Source organism: Festucalex cinctus, chromosome 13 (assembly GCF_051991245.1).
Source record: "Festucalex cinctus isolate MCC-2025b chromosome 13, RoL_Fcin_1.0, whole genome shotgun sequence".
Classification (NCBI taxonomy): domain Eukaryota; kingdom Metazoa; phylum Chordata; class Actinopteri; order Syngnathiformes; family Syngnathidae; genus Festucalex; species Festucalex cinctus.
In genome coordinates this window covers 2,428,130-2,445,475 of record NC_135423.1, presented here as the reverse complement: position 1 = coordinate 2,445,475, position 17,346 = coordinate 2,428,130, and the positions used below count along the sequence as shown (strand labels likewise).

The following is a 17,346-nucleotide window of genomic DNA, read 5'->3' as shown; positions in this document are numbered from 1 at the left end:
AACGCTACAGTCCCCCGCTCGCATCTTTCGTTTGCTTTGGCTGCAGTCCCCGGTTTGAGTTACACAAAGTCTTTTGGGGCATTTAAACAATGAGCATGAATCGTGCGCCCGTGTGTCTCGTTGGGCTTTATGTAAATGTTTGCTGGAGCTAGCCGACGATAGCGGAGTTCAAAGTCGCTTTTTCAACACGTTTCATTCACCGCTGCCTCGCGTACGACGGCGACCCGATGCCGAGGGCATTCAGCACCCGGGGGTCATCATGTGAACAGGATGCTAACCTGCTCTCCCGCTTGCCTTTCTTACGCTATAACTCTTCTTTCTTTTTTCGCTTTCTAGTTTATTTCTTTACCCAGGAAGCTAATGGAAACTAGGTGACAGATTTGTTTGAAGCGAGGAAGACAATGCAGATTCTATCTATCTATCTATCTATCTATCTATCTATCTATCTATCTATCGCTATCTATCTATCGCTATCTATCTATCGCTATCTATCTATCTAGCTAGCTATCTAGCTAGCTATCATCTAGCTATCTAGCTAGCTATCATCTAGCTAGCTATCTAGCTAGCTATCATCTAGCTAGATAGCTAGCTAGATGATAGCTAGCTAGATAGCTAGATAGATGATAGCTAGCTATCTAGCTATCTAGCTAGCTATCATCTAGCTAGCTATCTAGCTAGCTATCATCTAGCTGTCTCTCTCTCACTATCTCTATCGATCTCTCTCTCTATCCATCTCTCTCTCTCTTTATCCATCTATGTATCTAGCTATCTATCTCTCTCGCTCTATCTATCTATCTATCTATCTGCAAAGTTGATTCTCAAATCTATATCTCAATATTTATCTATCCCTTTCAATCGCGATCTCTATCTATGTTGCATCTTTCCCCAGCGTAGCTGCCAAGTCTTAGGGGTGCTTATTATTTAAATGAGTGAAAGCACAGACAAGAGGAGGCCGGGTGTGATCATGTAGATTGTGTCAGTGCCAGGAACAGAAATAAAAAATACCGTATGCGAGGATGAACCGACGCTAACGTAGCCGGCAGCAACCTAATCCGTTGCTCACAACAGAAGAACGCACGCACACACACACACTGAATACATATTCATCACAAGCTGACTGAAGTTACCTGCCTGTGCACCTTTTGCTCCGGCCTGAACGGAACAACCGTGCCCATCTGTTTGCTTTATATATTTCTTTTTTTTTTTTTAAGTGATTATACAGTATATTCAATGCAGCATATTTCCATGTCACAATACAAAGTGAAGCAAAACGCCATCGCCGGGTTTGAGGTATGAAGTAGCAGATGGTGTTGATGTAGATGTGAGAATCTATACAAAGAGAGAAATGAATCAGTTAACCTCAACTATGCAACCACGGACTGACACTTGGTGAAAAAGCACAGACCTCCTCCAAGGCCAAACAGTGCTAATCTCCGCCCACATATGTCTGAATGCATTTCTGCAATTTTTACTGAGGAGTCAAGGAAAATTTTTGAATGTCTCACTGCAGACAGATTTAAAAAAAAAACAAAAAAAACAACAAAGGTGACTTAAAAAAAGTTTCCAGGTTGATTTAACTTGTTCTTTGCTGAGGCTTCAAGTCAAAGCAATAATGTGAATGTTATCGCAATACCAAACATCCTTAACATATTTTTGCTGTGTTACTTTGAATAGACAACAAGAGAAAAGTGCCAAGTCAAAGCTCTCGGCGCTCTCAGGCATCATCTAAAATGGAAAACCGAGCTCCGCTGCTGATGCATTTCTCAGCTGTCAGCACAGTTTTTTTTTTAGTTTGTTTTTTTTAACTGCTGCTTCGGCATTTATGGTGATTTTTTTCTTTTTTTTTTTTTTTTAAATGACTCATCTGGACTTGCAAGGTCTTATTCAATCACTAAATACTCCTTCCCCCCCCCTGGATGGCTTCATTTACCGTGCGCAAGTTATTGAATATATTAAATTACGGCCTCGGCGGAGCTAAAATACAACCTGATCCAGCTTGCCTCTTGTAAGATTCCATTTTTAGGCGTGAGGAAAATGCGATTTTTCCCAAGCGCTACTCGGGAGCGACATGGCGAGCTCCAGCTGTTGCTAATGACGATTCTCCGGGGGCAAAACACTATCTGCCAATTCCCAATGCGAGGCGGCTGTAATTTTCCCCCTGATTGCACCCTGCTCGTGACAAATATTCCAGATATTTAAATAGGCAGCCAGCGAGGAACACCAGCGACGACGACGACGGCGGCGGCGGCGGCGGAGGAGAGATGTGAATTATTAACATCCATTTCTGTAAAAGCCTCAATCTTTTCTCTGTAATCCTGCCATGGATGCAGATGGAGAGCAGCGAGGTGGCATCGCCTCGCCATCCATCCAAAGACGCCGCGTGTTGTAGATGCAAAATTCATATCTGACTTTAATTTTATCGATCGCTTTCATAATTTATTGTGTTCCTCCAACACACTTAGGGAGGCGTACTTATTTGAATCAATTGTCAGAGGTTTTCTTCTCCTTTTTTTTTTTTTTTGCCCTCAGATTGCAGTTTGACAGCAAATGGAACCTGCATTTGCATTTTATTAAAACTTTTTCAGCTTTCATCCAACTTTTTGAATACGTTTACAGCTCCGTCTGTGTTATCTGTCCATCTATTTTGATAGATAGTTAGATAGATACTAGGGGTGTGAATTGCCTAGTACCTGACGATTCGATTCGTATCACGATTCACAGGTCACGATTCGATTCGATACCGATTAATCCCGATACGAATTTAAAAGTCGATTGTTGCGATTTTTTTCATTCAAATTTAGAAAATACTAATCAGTAAGCTTGTAGAGTGTAAGATTTATATGAAAATGTATTATTTTATTTATCTGAAATTTCAGTCTTATAGAGGTTGTAATCTGTTTCATGTTTGAACAGCATTAAAATAAAATATTAAGGCTTAATGTTCCGTTCATATAACATTCTTCCATGCTCAAGGTGTGAATCCTAACCCGAAGTCAGACGTTTTGTTGAATATTTTTCCATTAAAAGGAAGTTTAAAAATCGATTCACACACACACACACACACACACACACACACACACACACACACACACACACACACACACACAAAAAAAGGCAATGATGATAAGACGTTGAATCGGTAAGACTACCGAATGAACAATTCTGAGCTCTTAAAAAAAAAAAATATATATATTTTTTTATTGAATCGATTCGAGAATCGCGCGATGTAGTATCGCGATATATCGCCGAATCGATTTTTTTTAACACCCCTAATAGATACGGTATATACGGTAGATACGATAGATAGATACGGTAGAGACGAAAGATAGATAGATATAAAGATAGATAGGTAGAACGATAGATAGATTGATAGATAGATAGATGGGTAGATGGATAGAAATGAAAGGAAACATCAGATAAATGTCGAAAACTTGCTCTTAATTAGCATTAATGCTGACTAGTTTAGCTCTGGTTTGTAGCTAGCTACCTACCTAGCTACTAGGCTATATATACGATCAGGATTTTTCATCCAATCAGCGATCAATGAGTTTAAAAAAAAAAAAATCACCAATTAGATCAGAAGATGGAGCAATATATCTATTTAAAAAAACTTTTATATTTACTCCACAGTCGGAGGGACTGTCCCAGCCCACGATTAGCAAAAAAAAAACATGTAGATTACACCAATTGAAATACATGAGAAAATCTTCGAAAAACGCTGATAAACATTAAATATTATGTGTAATGTCTTGACATCATTGACCGATCAGAAAAATATACATTAGAAATCACTAATTTAGCATAAATGCTAAATATTGTCCGACCCCGATTTAGCCGAGCAGAAGGTATGAAGTTGACTAGCTAACTATACCTAACAGGGTAGTTAGTTACTGTATTGTTTCACAAATGGCTAAATAAGTCAGTTGCAGTCAATGTTCTAACTAGGGATGGACAGAAAACAGTGTATAAAAGTCTTTGTTGGGTCTTATGGAATTGATGGTTGATTGTATTTTGAAGTAATCCAAGCTGTTGATTCAGTGTCCATGTTGTCTAAAGAAGCTTTATTCTTTACATTTAAGACATTGGTGCAGAAGCAAAAGTGTGAGCTGTTTCCTTTTTGGAACGTCGCATGAGTATTTTTGCAGTATTTTTCCTCGCTAATCTTACTAATCTTGCTTGTCACTCTTTTGCAACCCTACATTTTAAAAACATCTGCTCACGGCAGCTTTTATCAAGGACATGGTGCTACTGGAGGGGAAAAAAAACAAACAAAAAAAAAACCACATGATCCATGTTCCACTTGTTTTCTATTTCATTTTCTAAGGATGGTTTACACTCCGCCTTCAAGTGTCCACTCGAGCAACGGACGCTAAGACTGTGGACGGTGGAGGAAAAAAGTATTCTTAGAGCCAACGCCGAAAGCTTTCAATGTCCATTGATGGGCTCGCTGAAGTCATTTACTCGGTCATCCACTCCGGCCAATTGCTCATCGGGTCAATTGGTGGCGCAATCACATGAACGCTAACATGCACGTCTCGGCATCTCCACGACTGCATTACGTGTCATTGAAATCAACACTTGATCGCCGCCTAAATGGGAAAATATTTTGAGGCTGTTTTCGGAATGAAAACAGGAATTCAACTTTGTCATCTGCATGTAAAGAGTCTGAGGCCATGTATACACGAACTCGGGTATTTTCAAAAACAGATTTTCTTTTGTTTTTTGGGGGTTTTGTCCACACAAAATGGTTGAGGTCTATTAATAGTAAAAAAAAAACAACAACAACAAGCAATTAACACGTCCTAGAAATGTTAACAATAATTATCTGTATTAATAATTTGAACGTTAAATATACCCAAAAGTATGACCGTTAAAACAATTTATCTTTTCAAACTCATCTGACTTTATTCTAAAAAATAACTGACTAGTATTTATTTATTCATTTATTTATTTATTTATTTATGTACTTATTTTAATGCACCAGAAGCATGAATGCGGCAGATTCGCCATAATAATTACCGTATTTTCCGCACTATAAAGGCACACCTAAAAGCCTTCAATTTTTTGCAAAAGCTGACCCTGTGCCTTATAATCCAGTGCGCCTTATATATGGATCAATATTGAGCCGCAACAGGTCTTGCTGTCAAGACGCTATCGGTGACGCGCATGCGCAGAAGATCCCGCCATCTTGGATCGCTAGCTAATACTAATACTTTACCTCAAAGAAAATAATAAAACAGCTGTTTATTCATTTTGAGAGTGAATTGAGTTGTCAGAAAGCTGGTTTGTAATCTATTAATAAAGTTGGACTGACCTAGCTGACTGTTTTGTTGACATTCTCTGTAGCGCAGCACCATCTATTGGATGCACAACGTAACCCCAGCCTCTACTATAGCACCATATGTATGGAAAAAGTTTTAAAATATGTCATTTATTGAAGGTGCGCCTTATAGTGCGGAAAATACGGTATATGACAATCCACTCTCTCAATTTAATACATATCATTTCAAAATACTTCCTTGACACCAATTACTACCCTCCTAATAGTTGGGGATTTCAAGCCATCTCTGGCATTTTAGAGCATTATAGAAAGCACAACAAATGGAAATGGTCACGTTTTGCAGCAAATAGCTAAGGATACAGTAGATTCCACATAAAAAAAAATGTGAATGGGTGAATTTGTAAATAAACCACAAATATGTCAGTGTTCACTGTATTGCAATTATTTTTGTTGTCGTTGTTGTTGTTTTTTTAAAGAACTTTAACGGTAGAAAATGCCCACTAATGTTTATGTGCCTCCACCTTTGATACAGGATTAGGAATACATACTTACCTGCGAGTTTTTATTTTTGTAATGGCAAAAAATAAGGTTTTGATGTTGCCATTATGGGATTTCATGTGCGCAGAATTTTGAGGGGGGGGGGGGGGGGAATGAATGTAATCTATTTCCGATACGGCTGTAACATTCGGAAAGTGAAGTACTGTGATGCACATCCCGGATGCATTATACAGGCATATATTTTTGGACCCGGGGGTGTGCATTATGTAAGTTTTTAAAAATACCTGTCTGCACATGGCCTCAGTGCGTTTCCATCTCATTTTTGCACACTTCTCATTTGTGTCCATTTGCCTCCATTTGTGTTGATTGAAGCAGCGATCGCGACGCACGCCGGCCGGCGCGATCGCCCGCCCGCTCTTCTTGGTCTGCGTCTGCGTCGGCGGCGGCCCCTCACTCGCCCTCTCGCCCTCTCTTGTCTCCAGAACTCGGGCCACAAGGACTGCGAGGTCCAGTACGCGGAGCTGGATACTGCAGCCTTGGCCTCCTCCCCCAGCCCGCGGAGCTCCGCTCACTCCGGCCCCGGGGACCTTGTCGAGTATGCAACCATCCAGCCTAGCTCACACTAGCGCATGCCATTATAGGCCTTTCCCCTCAGACTTTGGCCTGCAGGTACACAGACCGATGCACTCCTCCTCTTTCTCATCCTCTGACTCGCACCGACTTCCCTGTTAAATAATACACGCGGTCACCCTCCCCCCCACCTCCAACCCCCACTGTCCACCTTCCCCTTTGGTCATGGCCGTCTTTTTTTTTTTTTTTTTTTTTTCTTTGCCGCCCTCTGCAGAGAGATCCTGTCGGGCTATTATTTCAGCCCTCGTGGCTCAGACGTGCAGTTTGGCGGTGAAAGCGGGAGACAAAACTAGCCTGTTAAAGTAGCTCGTAAAAATCCGCACTGCGAGGCTGTGCCATATCGTGTTTCGGAAAATACCGCCCTGCTAACTCCCGACGATTTTCCACTGAGATGAGATGAATTCGTTTTGGAATCATTTCTTTCAGAGGTCACAAATTGTCCCCATCAGAGCAAAAATACTTTTCTATAAAAGGTACCCTTAAGTAGCAATTATTAAAACTCATTTGCTCCCAATAACGTGTAAATTTGTTTTTTATTTTTTAAATGTTTTAAGTGTCCCAAAGACGTATTTATACGTTTTTATACGTTTTTATTTATTTTTATTTGTTTTGTTTTTTTATGCTAGAGCATACATAAGGCTTTGTTGCAGCCTCTCAACTGCAAAGAACAGTTGCAGAAATGGTAGTTATTACAAAAACAGCCAGCTGTAAATAGTTTTCCAAAATGTCAACATAATTTCTAAAAAAAAAAAAAAAATTAAGTATGATTTTAAAAAAATTAAAAAGTGTTGGGACTTCCCAGTGTTTGCAGTGAATACATAAATAAATAAATAAATATATAAATGAGAAATACGTTTTCTACTGTAAATAAAGTTTTCCAAAAATTTCAACATAATTTCTAAATGTATTTTTTTAATTGCTTAATGGCATAACTTGATTCCAGCTTTTTTTGGCCTTCGGATTTGTAAAAAGACTAATGCCGATATTTGTCAACAAGTCAAATATCGGCACCGATATTTGTCAACAAGTCAAATATCGGCACCGATAATCGGCCCAGCCGATAATCGGTCTATCCCAAGTCTGAGGTACCTAAACTCGTTCGTCCGACTTCCGTGTTGGCATATCTCTCCCTCATAATCGACGTGACAAAGCAGAGAGTCGTACATACACGAATCTTTGGTGACATTGTGTTTAAGTTTTTCCTTTTCAAAATCCTTTTGCATGCATCGTATTCATCATGGAGGCCAATATCAGACTTTAACCTCAAGAACACTTGAGCGCGCACTGTGCGGCCAATCACCAAGATGCAAAAATCCGGCCGTCAAGTGTTTGTGCCGCTCTTGACGACGTTGCGGCTGTGACCAACAAAGCCGTCCATCGATTGCGGTCAATTTGGATTACGGATACACAGCAGAGCTTTGTTACCTGAACGGTTTCCGTGGAAACCCCCGCCACTTAGGTGCACACCGGGTCGAAGCGGAGTTGGAGTGGGGGGGGGGGGGGGGTTATCGAAACGTTGCCGCGGCAGCCGTTTTCTTCTCATTTACAGCCAGCCACATCCTGTGGACATGTTTACCCAGATATCCGTGCTGGATATTGATTTCAGGATACAAAGTATCTTTTGTTTTTTGTTTTTTTTATGGCTGTCATGTCATGCTGCTTTCAGTCTGACGCTATGTAACTCGAAACCACTGCAAACTGCGACTGGTTGATCTCCTTTGCTCTGCTGCCACCTGCTGGCCGTTTGTGTAATAACTACCATTTCTGCAACCGTTCTTTGCAGTTGAGAGGCTTCGTCAAAGCCTTCTGTATGCTCTAGCATTAAAAAACAAACAAACAAACGTATAAATACGTCTTTGGGACACTTAGAACATTAAAAAATAAAACGTATTTATATGTTATTGGGAGGAAATGAGTTAATTAAATTATCTGACAATCGGCCATCGATTTTGCTGCAAATTTCAATCTCATACGACGGCGTGTACAAGCAGTCGATGTCCCTCCCGCGAGTGAATCTCGAGTCCGTCCTCTTCTCGTGTTCAGTCGGCAGCTGAGGAAGTGATGTCGCCGCAGCCGCGCCCGCAACATGAAAGTCCTCCCGGGAATCGCCTGCGCTGTCGACATTCCCGGCTTGCCTGCACAGGCCCCCGCGGCCCCCAGGTTACGCCGCTCGATAAAACCGCAGTGGATTGAAACTCTCGTTCATCCCGCCCGACGTCTCACCGATTCCAATAAATGCTTTTTGGTTCACCCTTTTTGGAGTCGGCAATAATCTACGAAATGAATCAGCCGCCTGCTAATCGCTGCCTGATTGTGTGTGTGTGTATTTTTTTATTTTTTTTAAGTGTCGCTTTGACAGACTTATTACATTATCAGATATTTGGGGGCCGCTCTACTTCAAACTACTACAAAATGACTTCAAGGTGAGCCAGATTTCATTTAGATTAGCGCCTGGGTTCAAATGTATGCGCTTGATAAAGTTCCGCTCGTCCCCGCGGTCCTCCTGTTTGCTCAAAGTTGGAAAGAACTTTAATTGGAGTGGGGAAGAGAGGAAGGACCTGATAGTTCATCTCCAAAAAGCCGAAGTGGAGAAGGATGGACTCCACTGTGGGGTATTGGCAAAGTATCCCCCCCCCCCCCTTCCCCCGCCGCCGCAACGGCGCCATCAGAATGGGATTGAGTTGATAGAGTATATTCCTCTGAATGTCAGCGGGAGGAAAAAAGAAATACATTTCATGAGATTGGTTAACTGAACCCTCTCACGGTGGATATTCCGGATATTCTGTGTGGGGGGTTTCAAAGGTACTAAAGGACAATTGAGAGAAAACGAAGGCCATCAAAAGGTACTCAAAGTTATTTCAATGAAAGATCAGCAGTCGTCGTGATTTAAATTTGGCTCGATTAGCCGTTCTTTGTCAAGTTTTATAATTGGAAATCAGTATGAGAATTATTTAACTCATTTGCTCCCAATAACGTATAAATACGTAAAAATAGTTTGTTTGTTTTTTTAATGTTGTAAGTGTCCCAAAGACGTATTTATACGTTTTTGTTTTTGTTTGTTTTTTTAATGCTAGAGAAGGCTTTGATGCAGCCTCTCAAGTGCAAAGAACGGTTGCAGAAATGGTAGTTATTACACAAACGGCCAGCAGGTGACAGCAGAGCAAAGGAGATCAACCAGGGCCATCTAGAAAAAAAAACTCAATTACTTACAATTTTAAATAGATTTGTGAAAACTGATGAAACTTAGCTCTCTTCTAATGCTAATTGCTGCAAAACGGAAACGGATAGAAACATGTTTTTTTTCCTGATGAAAGAAGAGACTTTAATCTTTCTATTGGTAGGTTCCATGTTTTTATAGCAATAGAACACAATATTCTGTGGTCCTTGCAAAATCAGTCAAAATTCAGTAAAACAGCCGGGAGCGAACGGGATTGAACGGGTGAAAGGTTGCTGCGAGCTAGCGCCACTTACAGGCAAGGAGGACTCACTTAACGTCTTCCCCCTCTGCCATCGCTCGCTTGTACTCGTCTGCATCACGAGTACTCGAGTACTTGAAAAAAGTCTGGCATCGGTACTTGCCCATCCCTAATTATTATTTATTTATTTATTTATTTATTTATTTATTTTTCCCCCTTTTGTCACACGCACATATCCACGCGTACAGTTGTGTTCTCCGGGGCAGGAAGTTTATTTATTTTGAGCCTCCAAACACTGTTGCCTTCACGGAAACTATCTGGGCAGGGGGCGGGGAGAGAGAAAAAGAAAAAAAATAGCCGAGAACGCCATCGAACGGACGAATCACGAGCGAGCTACGTCGCACGTCGTGTGTGTGCGCTGCACCCGTCCATGAGCTACGCGGCACTTAAAATTGAGGCCGTGCGTAGATCGTGTGATCAAACGCAGTAGTGTAAATCAGGCTTAAGGTTGAAGGTTTGAATCTCATCTCCTGTGGCGTCGAGGGAAAATGTAGTTTGCTTCATAATCAGCCCAAAGGCGTGATCGTGAGTGATCGCTTGTGCTCCGCGATTGACTGTTGACGAGTCCAGGGTGAAGCCCCGCCTCGCTCCCAAAAGCAACTGCGATCGTCTCCAGCGCACCCGCAACTCTCATGAGGACAATCGAAAATGGATGAGCAGATGATGAAGACATTGCAGACCCTGCATTGGATAGTTGGCATCCCCGTTTTAAGAAAATATTTTCAAAAAGTTGAACAGTCTGATAGTTTGCTCAAGCAAAGTGTTGACAAGTGGTTTTGACCTTTATTCAAAATAAATATGGTTTAGATGTAGCAAAAGAATGGCGGCAAGTTTGAGAAATTTGCAAATAACAAAAGCAAATGGGCTCCGGGCTCTCGTTGCAAACTTTGGGACGGGTGGAAATTCCGAGTCCAAACAGCCTTTGTCTATAAACGTTGTCTATAAACTGTAACTGTCCAAAAAAAAAAAAAAAAAGTGATACATTCTGCAAGGCATCAAAACTGACAGCCTAATGTTGTCTTGGAATGTGTCGCAACGTTAAAGGTTAGTCGAGGCTGGGTCAGGTTTCGGTCCACTTTTCACTCGCGTTCGGGAAAATCGATGGCAATCAAACTCAAACCTCCATCGTTGGCAAATGTGAGTTCGTGGCTCCAAGTCCATCATTTTACTGTCAGAAAAGTAATAACCTTTGACAGCGGACATTTTTTTTTTTTTTTTTGGGTGAGTTGTGTTGTGTTGGTTGAGCTGCCTGTGGGGCAGGTGAATATACAGTCAAATATGACATTAGCGTGAAAGATTTGTTAACCCCTCTGGAAATGTGCACCGTTTGACCTGATCAATTTCTCTGGAGCAAACCTGAGAATACCCAGTATGCTACTTAGAATAGTTTCTGCCTACAGTCATTACCAACGTACTGTACATCAACAATGTTGAACTCATTCACTCGCCGCCATTTTCACATTTCGCAATCCCGTTCACTCCCGGCTGTTTTACTGGATTTGGACTGATTTTGCAAGGCCCACAGAATATTGTGTTCTATTGATATAAAAGCATGGAACCTATCAAAAGAAAGATTAAAGTCGCTTCTTTCATTAGGAAAAAAAAGTAAGTTTCTATCTGTTTCCGTTTTGCAGCAATTAGCATTAGAAGAGAGCGAAGTTTCATCAGTTTTCACAAATCTATTTAAAATTGTAAGTAATTGAGCTTTTTTTTCTAAATGGCCCTGGTTGATCTCCTTTGCTCTGCTGCCACCTGCTGGCCGTTTGTGTAATAACTACAATTTCTGCAACCGTTCTTTGCAGTTGAGAGGCTGCATCAAAGCCTTCTGTATGCTTTAGCATAAAAAAAATAATAATAAAAAAAAACGTATAAATACGTCTTTGGGACACTTAGAACATTACAAAAAAAACGTATTTATACGTTACTGGGAGTAAATGAGTTAATAACAATACCCACAACCAACTGTTGTTGAGTGTAATAATCTTGAATTTGACCTACCTTATTGATCCACCCAAGTGCTGTACCAAGCCAATTAATGACCTCTACTACTAATCGAGTTACCTTTCTGCATACCCCGGTTAAAACCAAAAAAACTGCCACCAACCAGCCTTTGTGGTTTCGGATTCTGCGAGCATCTTGCGTTTACTACCGTCTAAAAATCAATATTAATGTCGGTCTGGCACGGAGATGTAATCCATCAAGAGTTTGGAAGCATGCGAGTTGTTGACTGTTCGAAGCGGTTACTGACTGTTTGCTGATGAGTTGAAAAAGCAACAGAACAATTGAGAAGGCTGGAATGACTCATGCCATTATTCGCAACAACCCGCACAGTCTCGAGACGTGGTCTGTTTTTCATTTGGTCTCAGTTCATTTGAGAGCAGCCACGCTCATGCCGTCAGTCTTCGCGAACGACCAATCAGCAGCTAGCGTCGGACGTGGGCGGGATTTTACTACACATGCAGCCTCGCTATTGGTGTTCGGGAATGAGACACTGAGGAAGCTTCCCGTTCGCGAAGACGTGAACGGATTGCCAATTCCGGTTCACGAACGTATCAGTAAGTGAACGATTCCGTGAGTGAACATGTTGCCATTTCCGGTTCACGAACGATTCCGTGAATGAGCGTGTTGCCATTTCCGGTTCACGAACGATTCCGTGAATGAGCGTGTTGCCATTTCCGGTTCACGAACGATTCCGTGAATGAGCGTGTTGCCATTTCCGATTCGCGAACGATTCATTGAGTGACCGTACTGCCATACCAGTTCAGTGTGTGAGTGATTGTAGTCTTCCCACGAGTGATTCACGATTTGCCAAGGAACGATTCGGTGAACGAATCTTTTGAACGGTTCTTTTAAATGAACTGATTCTAGTGATTCAGTTCACCTAAAAGAACTGTAATGCCCATCACGAGCTCGCTGACCTCGAGTAAATACGTTTTGTCAGACGTACGGTCACCGCTTTGTCTCCTCGAATTCCGTCAGGTTTGTCATCTACCCATCCAAACAGACTGTCAATTTATTTCAAGGTCTGCGTGCTAGCTGGTCTAACAGGAAACGGTTCATTGTTGTTACTCACACTGTCTACTCAAATAGGATTTAAATCGGTTCTTCTAAGCTTCAACAAAACTTTATCTTCGTATCTGTTGGTTTGCGTTGGTCCATGTTGATCAAGATCAATCAATTAAGATTTTCCGCCTCCCTCTATTTACATCTTAATTTACGTTGTCGTCATCCGCCGAGTTTGAATATGTCATGTCCGGGTCACGCCAGGGTTAAGTTTGAGTTCATGACCGTCAGGTCAAGTGTCTGTTTGGAATTGATGGAACAGCATCTAGTTTCAACTGGTTTTAAGTTATGTGATAGCTTTGTAATCCTTTACTTAGGCACAACCAATCAGATCGATTCACTATCTGTGGTCGCTGTCTGAGAAGTGTATGTGTGTTTGTCGGATTATTACCACCGTTTCTCTGTGCATCTCCGCAGCTTAAGTGGGCTTGGCGTCTCGTGATTCTCGATGCATTCTCGTTGTTTCTCGTCTAGTCAGGTTTGTTCCCCGTGTCTCGATGTTATGCGAATAAAGAGTTAAATCTTATTTGTGTCTGCGCTTTTGGGATCCAACCTCAGGACGTAAAAAAATAAAAGCCAATTTTGACAGTAAGGAGTACAAAGTACGGATATGTTTTGAAATGTAGGCTGTCAAATTTAGAATTGAAGAAAATCTTTCCTCCAGGTCGAGTACAAATACCTGAAAATCGATTCAAGTGTAGTATTAAAGTAATATATTTGGACGTTGTTACTTCCAACTACTGGTCTGCATCAGGCTGGCTTACTAAACATCCCAATTAACACTTCCTATGTTTGACCCTTACAATTTTGTGCACCGCCAAGCTTTCATGCGCATTTAAACAAATACATGCTCGAATGCAAACAATTGTTGTCAAATTGACTTGAAGTCTGCTTGTGGTTTTGTGGCCGAAACTTTTCCAGAGCCGGGATCGTCATTTTCGTAGATGTAGAGATGTGTGACGAATATTCGTAAGTTTTCCTTGACACTCTTCTTTCTTCATTGATGCATGCGTTCCTTTGTTTGTTTGTTTTTAACATTTGTATCACTTTGTTCCTGTTACCAATTTCTATTTGTGCAAACAAATTAACCTCATATGTACTAATTTTGTTGAACTCAGATGTTCTCAACACAGGGTTCATCATCATGGTGGGGGTCCACAAAACAATTTACAATTTAAAAAGAAAAAAAAACGATAAAAAGAAAAAGTAAAATGCTCCTAACGCTCCATGTTTTTCTTGCGCTGCGACTGTTTTTTCATGTAGCAAAAATGTACGGCTTAGAGGCATATATCTTCTTTTTAAATTGAAAATAACGTGAAATTTAGCCTACTGATTTTGTCCGTTTCTTGGCAGGTAAATATTTAAAGGGATACTTCACTTATGTAGCCCATTATAGCAATAAAAAGTTAATATTTTGTCTATAATTAATTTGATACTTTCATTCTTTTTCACGGACAATCAGTACCTTTAAAAACACATTTTGCAACTTTCTGTCGACTGAAAATGACATCACAAGGGCTCAGGTAACCAATCGCAGCTCAGCTGTTTTCTAGGTTAGGTCATGTGACATTCACAAGCTGAGCTGTGATTGGTTACCTGAGCCCTTGTGATGTCAGCAAGTTGCAAAATGTCTTTTTAAAGGTTCTAATTGTAAATAGAAAATAATGAAAATATCAAATTTATTATAGGTAAAATATTAATGCCAAAAATGGCTAAATAAGTAAAGTATCCCTTTCATCGTCACAAAAAAAGTTTGAAAAGTAAGTCCTAAGTTTTGCAGCTATACTGTTAGTGACAGAAATGTACGCCAGTTTGCGATAAAAATTTATTTTAATTCAGTTAAATTTTGTTATGTTCCTATTAAACAGATAAGATAGTCATTATGGTTCCCGCAATTTGCAATAGGTCACGATTATTGAGTTTGAAATGTTCCGGAAATGTTAAATTCCCATGACATTTAGTGGTGCGCATGGTCGCTATGTTTAATTGGTGTTTGGATTCGGAGAGAGAGAGAGAGAGAGAGAGAGAGAGAGAGAGAGGCCTTTCCTTTCCTGTAAGGAGTTTCTGGACCCCAAAAATATGACAACATGGGTTTAACTAAGCACAAATTTCAGATTCATGAGACAATTTAAGGCTCTTTTTTTTCCTGGTCAGGTCAGCATACTTAACTCATTTGCTCCCAATGACGTATAAATCAGTTTTTTTTTATGTTCTGTGTCCCAAAGACGTATTTATACGTTGTTGTTGTTTTTTTTGTGCTAGAGCATAGAGAAGGCTTTGATGCAGCCTCTCAACTGCAAAGAACGGTTGCAGAAATGGTAGTTATTACACAAACGGCCAGCAGGTGGCAGCAGAGCAAAGGAGATCAACCAGGGCCATCTAGAAAAAAAGCTCAATTTCTTACAATTTTAAATAGATTTGTGAAAACTGATGAAACTTAGCTCTCTTCTAATGCTAATTGCTGCAAAACTGAAACAGATAGAAACATACTTTTTTTTTTTTCCCTGATGAAAGAAGAGACTTTAATCATGCTTTTATAGCAATAGAACACAATATTCTGTGGGCCATGCAAAATTAGTCAAAATCCAGTAAAACGGCCGGGAGCGAACGGGATTGCGAAATGTGAAAATGGCGGCGAGCGAATGAGTTAAAACGCAAGCGTTCATGAGAGTGTACAAGGTGCGAAATGAAACGTACACATCTTAACCCAAAATGTGTAGCGCATAAAAAAAAAAAAAAAAATAAGATGACAAGCACCCAATTTTGAATTCAATTAATTCCAAGGGCCAAACAACAATACGATACATTCCCGACAGATTTAAACGTCTCGGCGGAATAATGAGCTGTTGCGGTTTGGAGTCACATCAACACTTTTTTTTTTTTTTTAATGGAAAACCAGTTAGTTTCACTGCGCTGCGCGTTTGATTTCTCAGTCACACGAATGTAAGAACAGCGGGGGTGGGGGGGGAGCGTCATCGCGTTTATGAAATCATTCACAAGTGATGATTTTCAAAGTGCTGCCAGCCACCACAAACTTGTTTTGTTGTTGTTGCTTTTGTCAACTTTGTTCATATTAAATCCTCCTGTCTGTTAAGAGTTTTGTCAAGTCAATAATGGCTCCCTTGTTAGCCCCGCCCACTCCCCCAAGTGTCCAACCAATCATCTCCTTTCTTTCTCGTGTGTCCCCAACCTGTCATTTTTTTTCGTGATGAGTATGCAGTCAATCCACTTTGTTTTTTCACCATTTATCATTAATAGAGAAGGCAAAAAGTTGAAAGATTTATATAGCATTGTGTTTCTGTTCTCTTGAAACTTCCCATCATGGATTCCTTTTTTTTTTTTCCAACCCGTCTGACCACAGAATGCAATCAGAACGGTAGAAAATGTGATTAGTAACAAATGGGCCACCAAGTGATCAATACATTTGTGCCTGTTAGTGGTGAAAATGATCAATTTCACACGCTGTATTGGCAGCGTTGCTTTTCGAACGATCACCCCCACGCCAACTTGCTGGCGCGCACATCTGTGCAACTTCCCGCGTCTTCATTTCATCCGCGGAATGCAGACAGAAGCTCACGAAGCGTCTGCAGGTTGAAATTCTGACTTGTCGTCTCTTAAGCCAAATAAATTTACACCCTGTTTCGGGATATGCACCGATATTCAGCATTTTGACAAATATTGGCATCGGCCATTTTTAAAAATCTTCTGGCCGATAATAGTTCTTTTTTTTTTTTTTTTTCCTGCACCTTCTGTCTTTGTTTGAAATTAGAACTAAGATAAGTAACAATTTAATACTTGAGATATTTTGAAATTTTGAAATACTTTATTTAGTGTATAAACAATTGTTTTTATTGAACTTTTGAAAACATGCTACTGACCTGAGAAATGCCGGAACTTGTTCCATTTTAAAAAAATATTGGCTAAAATAAAAAAAAGAATTAAAAAAAAAATGTAAAAATACCTCCAATATTTTACTAACCCTAAAAGTTGCTCAATAACCATATGCTTTAAAATTCCCCCCCAAAAAATTAAGAGCTGGAGTTTGTATTTTTTCCAAATTTTGATGCCAAAACTAAAAGGGGAACTTTTTTAGTGAAAATGATTATCGGCTCCAAATATAGGTTATCGACGTCCTAATAATCGGCATTGGTATCATCCCTGGAAAAAACCCCGTATTGGTCTCTCTAATATATATATATATATATATATATATATATATATATATATATATATATATATATATATATATATATATATGCAAGCCGTTTCAGAGCATTGTGATGAAAAGATCTTTTGTTGCCAAATGTTGTGATATATTATTGACACCATATTGCCCAATATATTTATTGAAAGTGGTTTTAAATTCCATTGAGGTATCCTTAAAAAGTTCAACTTGTG

General features: G+C 40.1%; 1 protein-coding gene across 5 annotated transcripts in view; it reads left to right on the top strand.

The window, feature by feature from the left end:
• The window catches only part of nectin1b (nectin cell adhesion molecule 1b), a 221,268-nt gene that overhangs the window by 197,775 nt on the left and 6,147 nt on the right, over positions 1 to 17,346 (top strand). The window contains exon 11 of one of the 5 annotated variants that reach the window (XM_077494335.1): positions 6,262 to 6,374. The exons of 3 other annotated variants lie outside the window; for them this stretch is intronic. In XM_077494335.1, the coding sequence (XP_077350461.1) occupies positions 6,262 to 6,374 (113 nt within the window). Of the gene's footprint in view, positions 1 to 6,261; positions 6,449 to 17,346 lie in introns of all 5 variants that reach the window. One more of the 5 variants, XM_077494334.1, reaches the window with a different exon arrangement.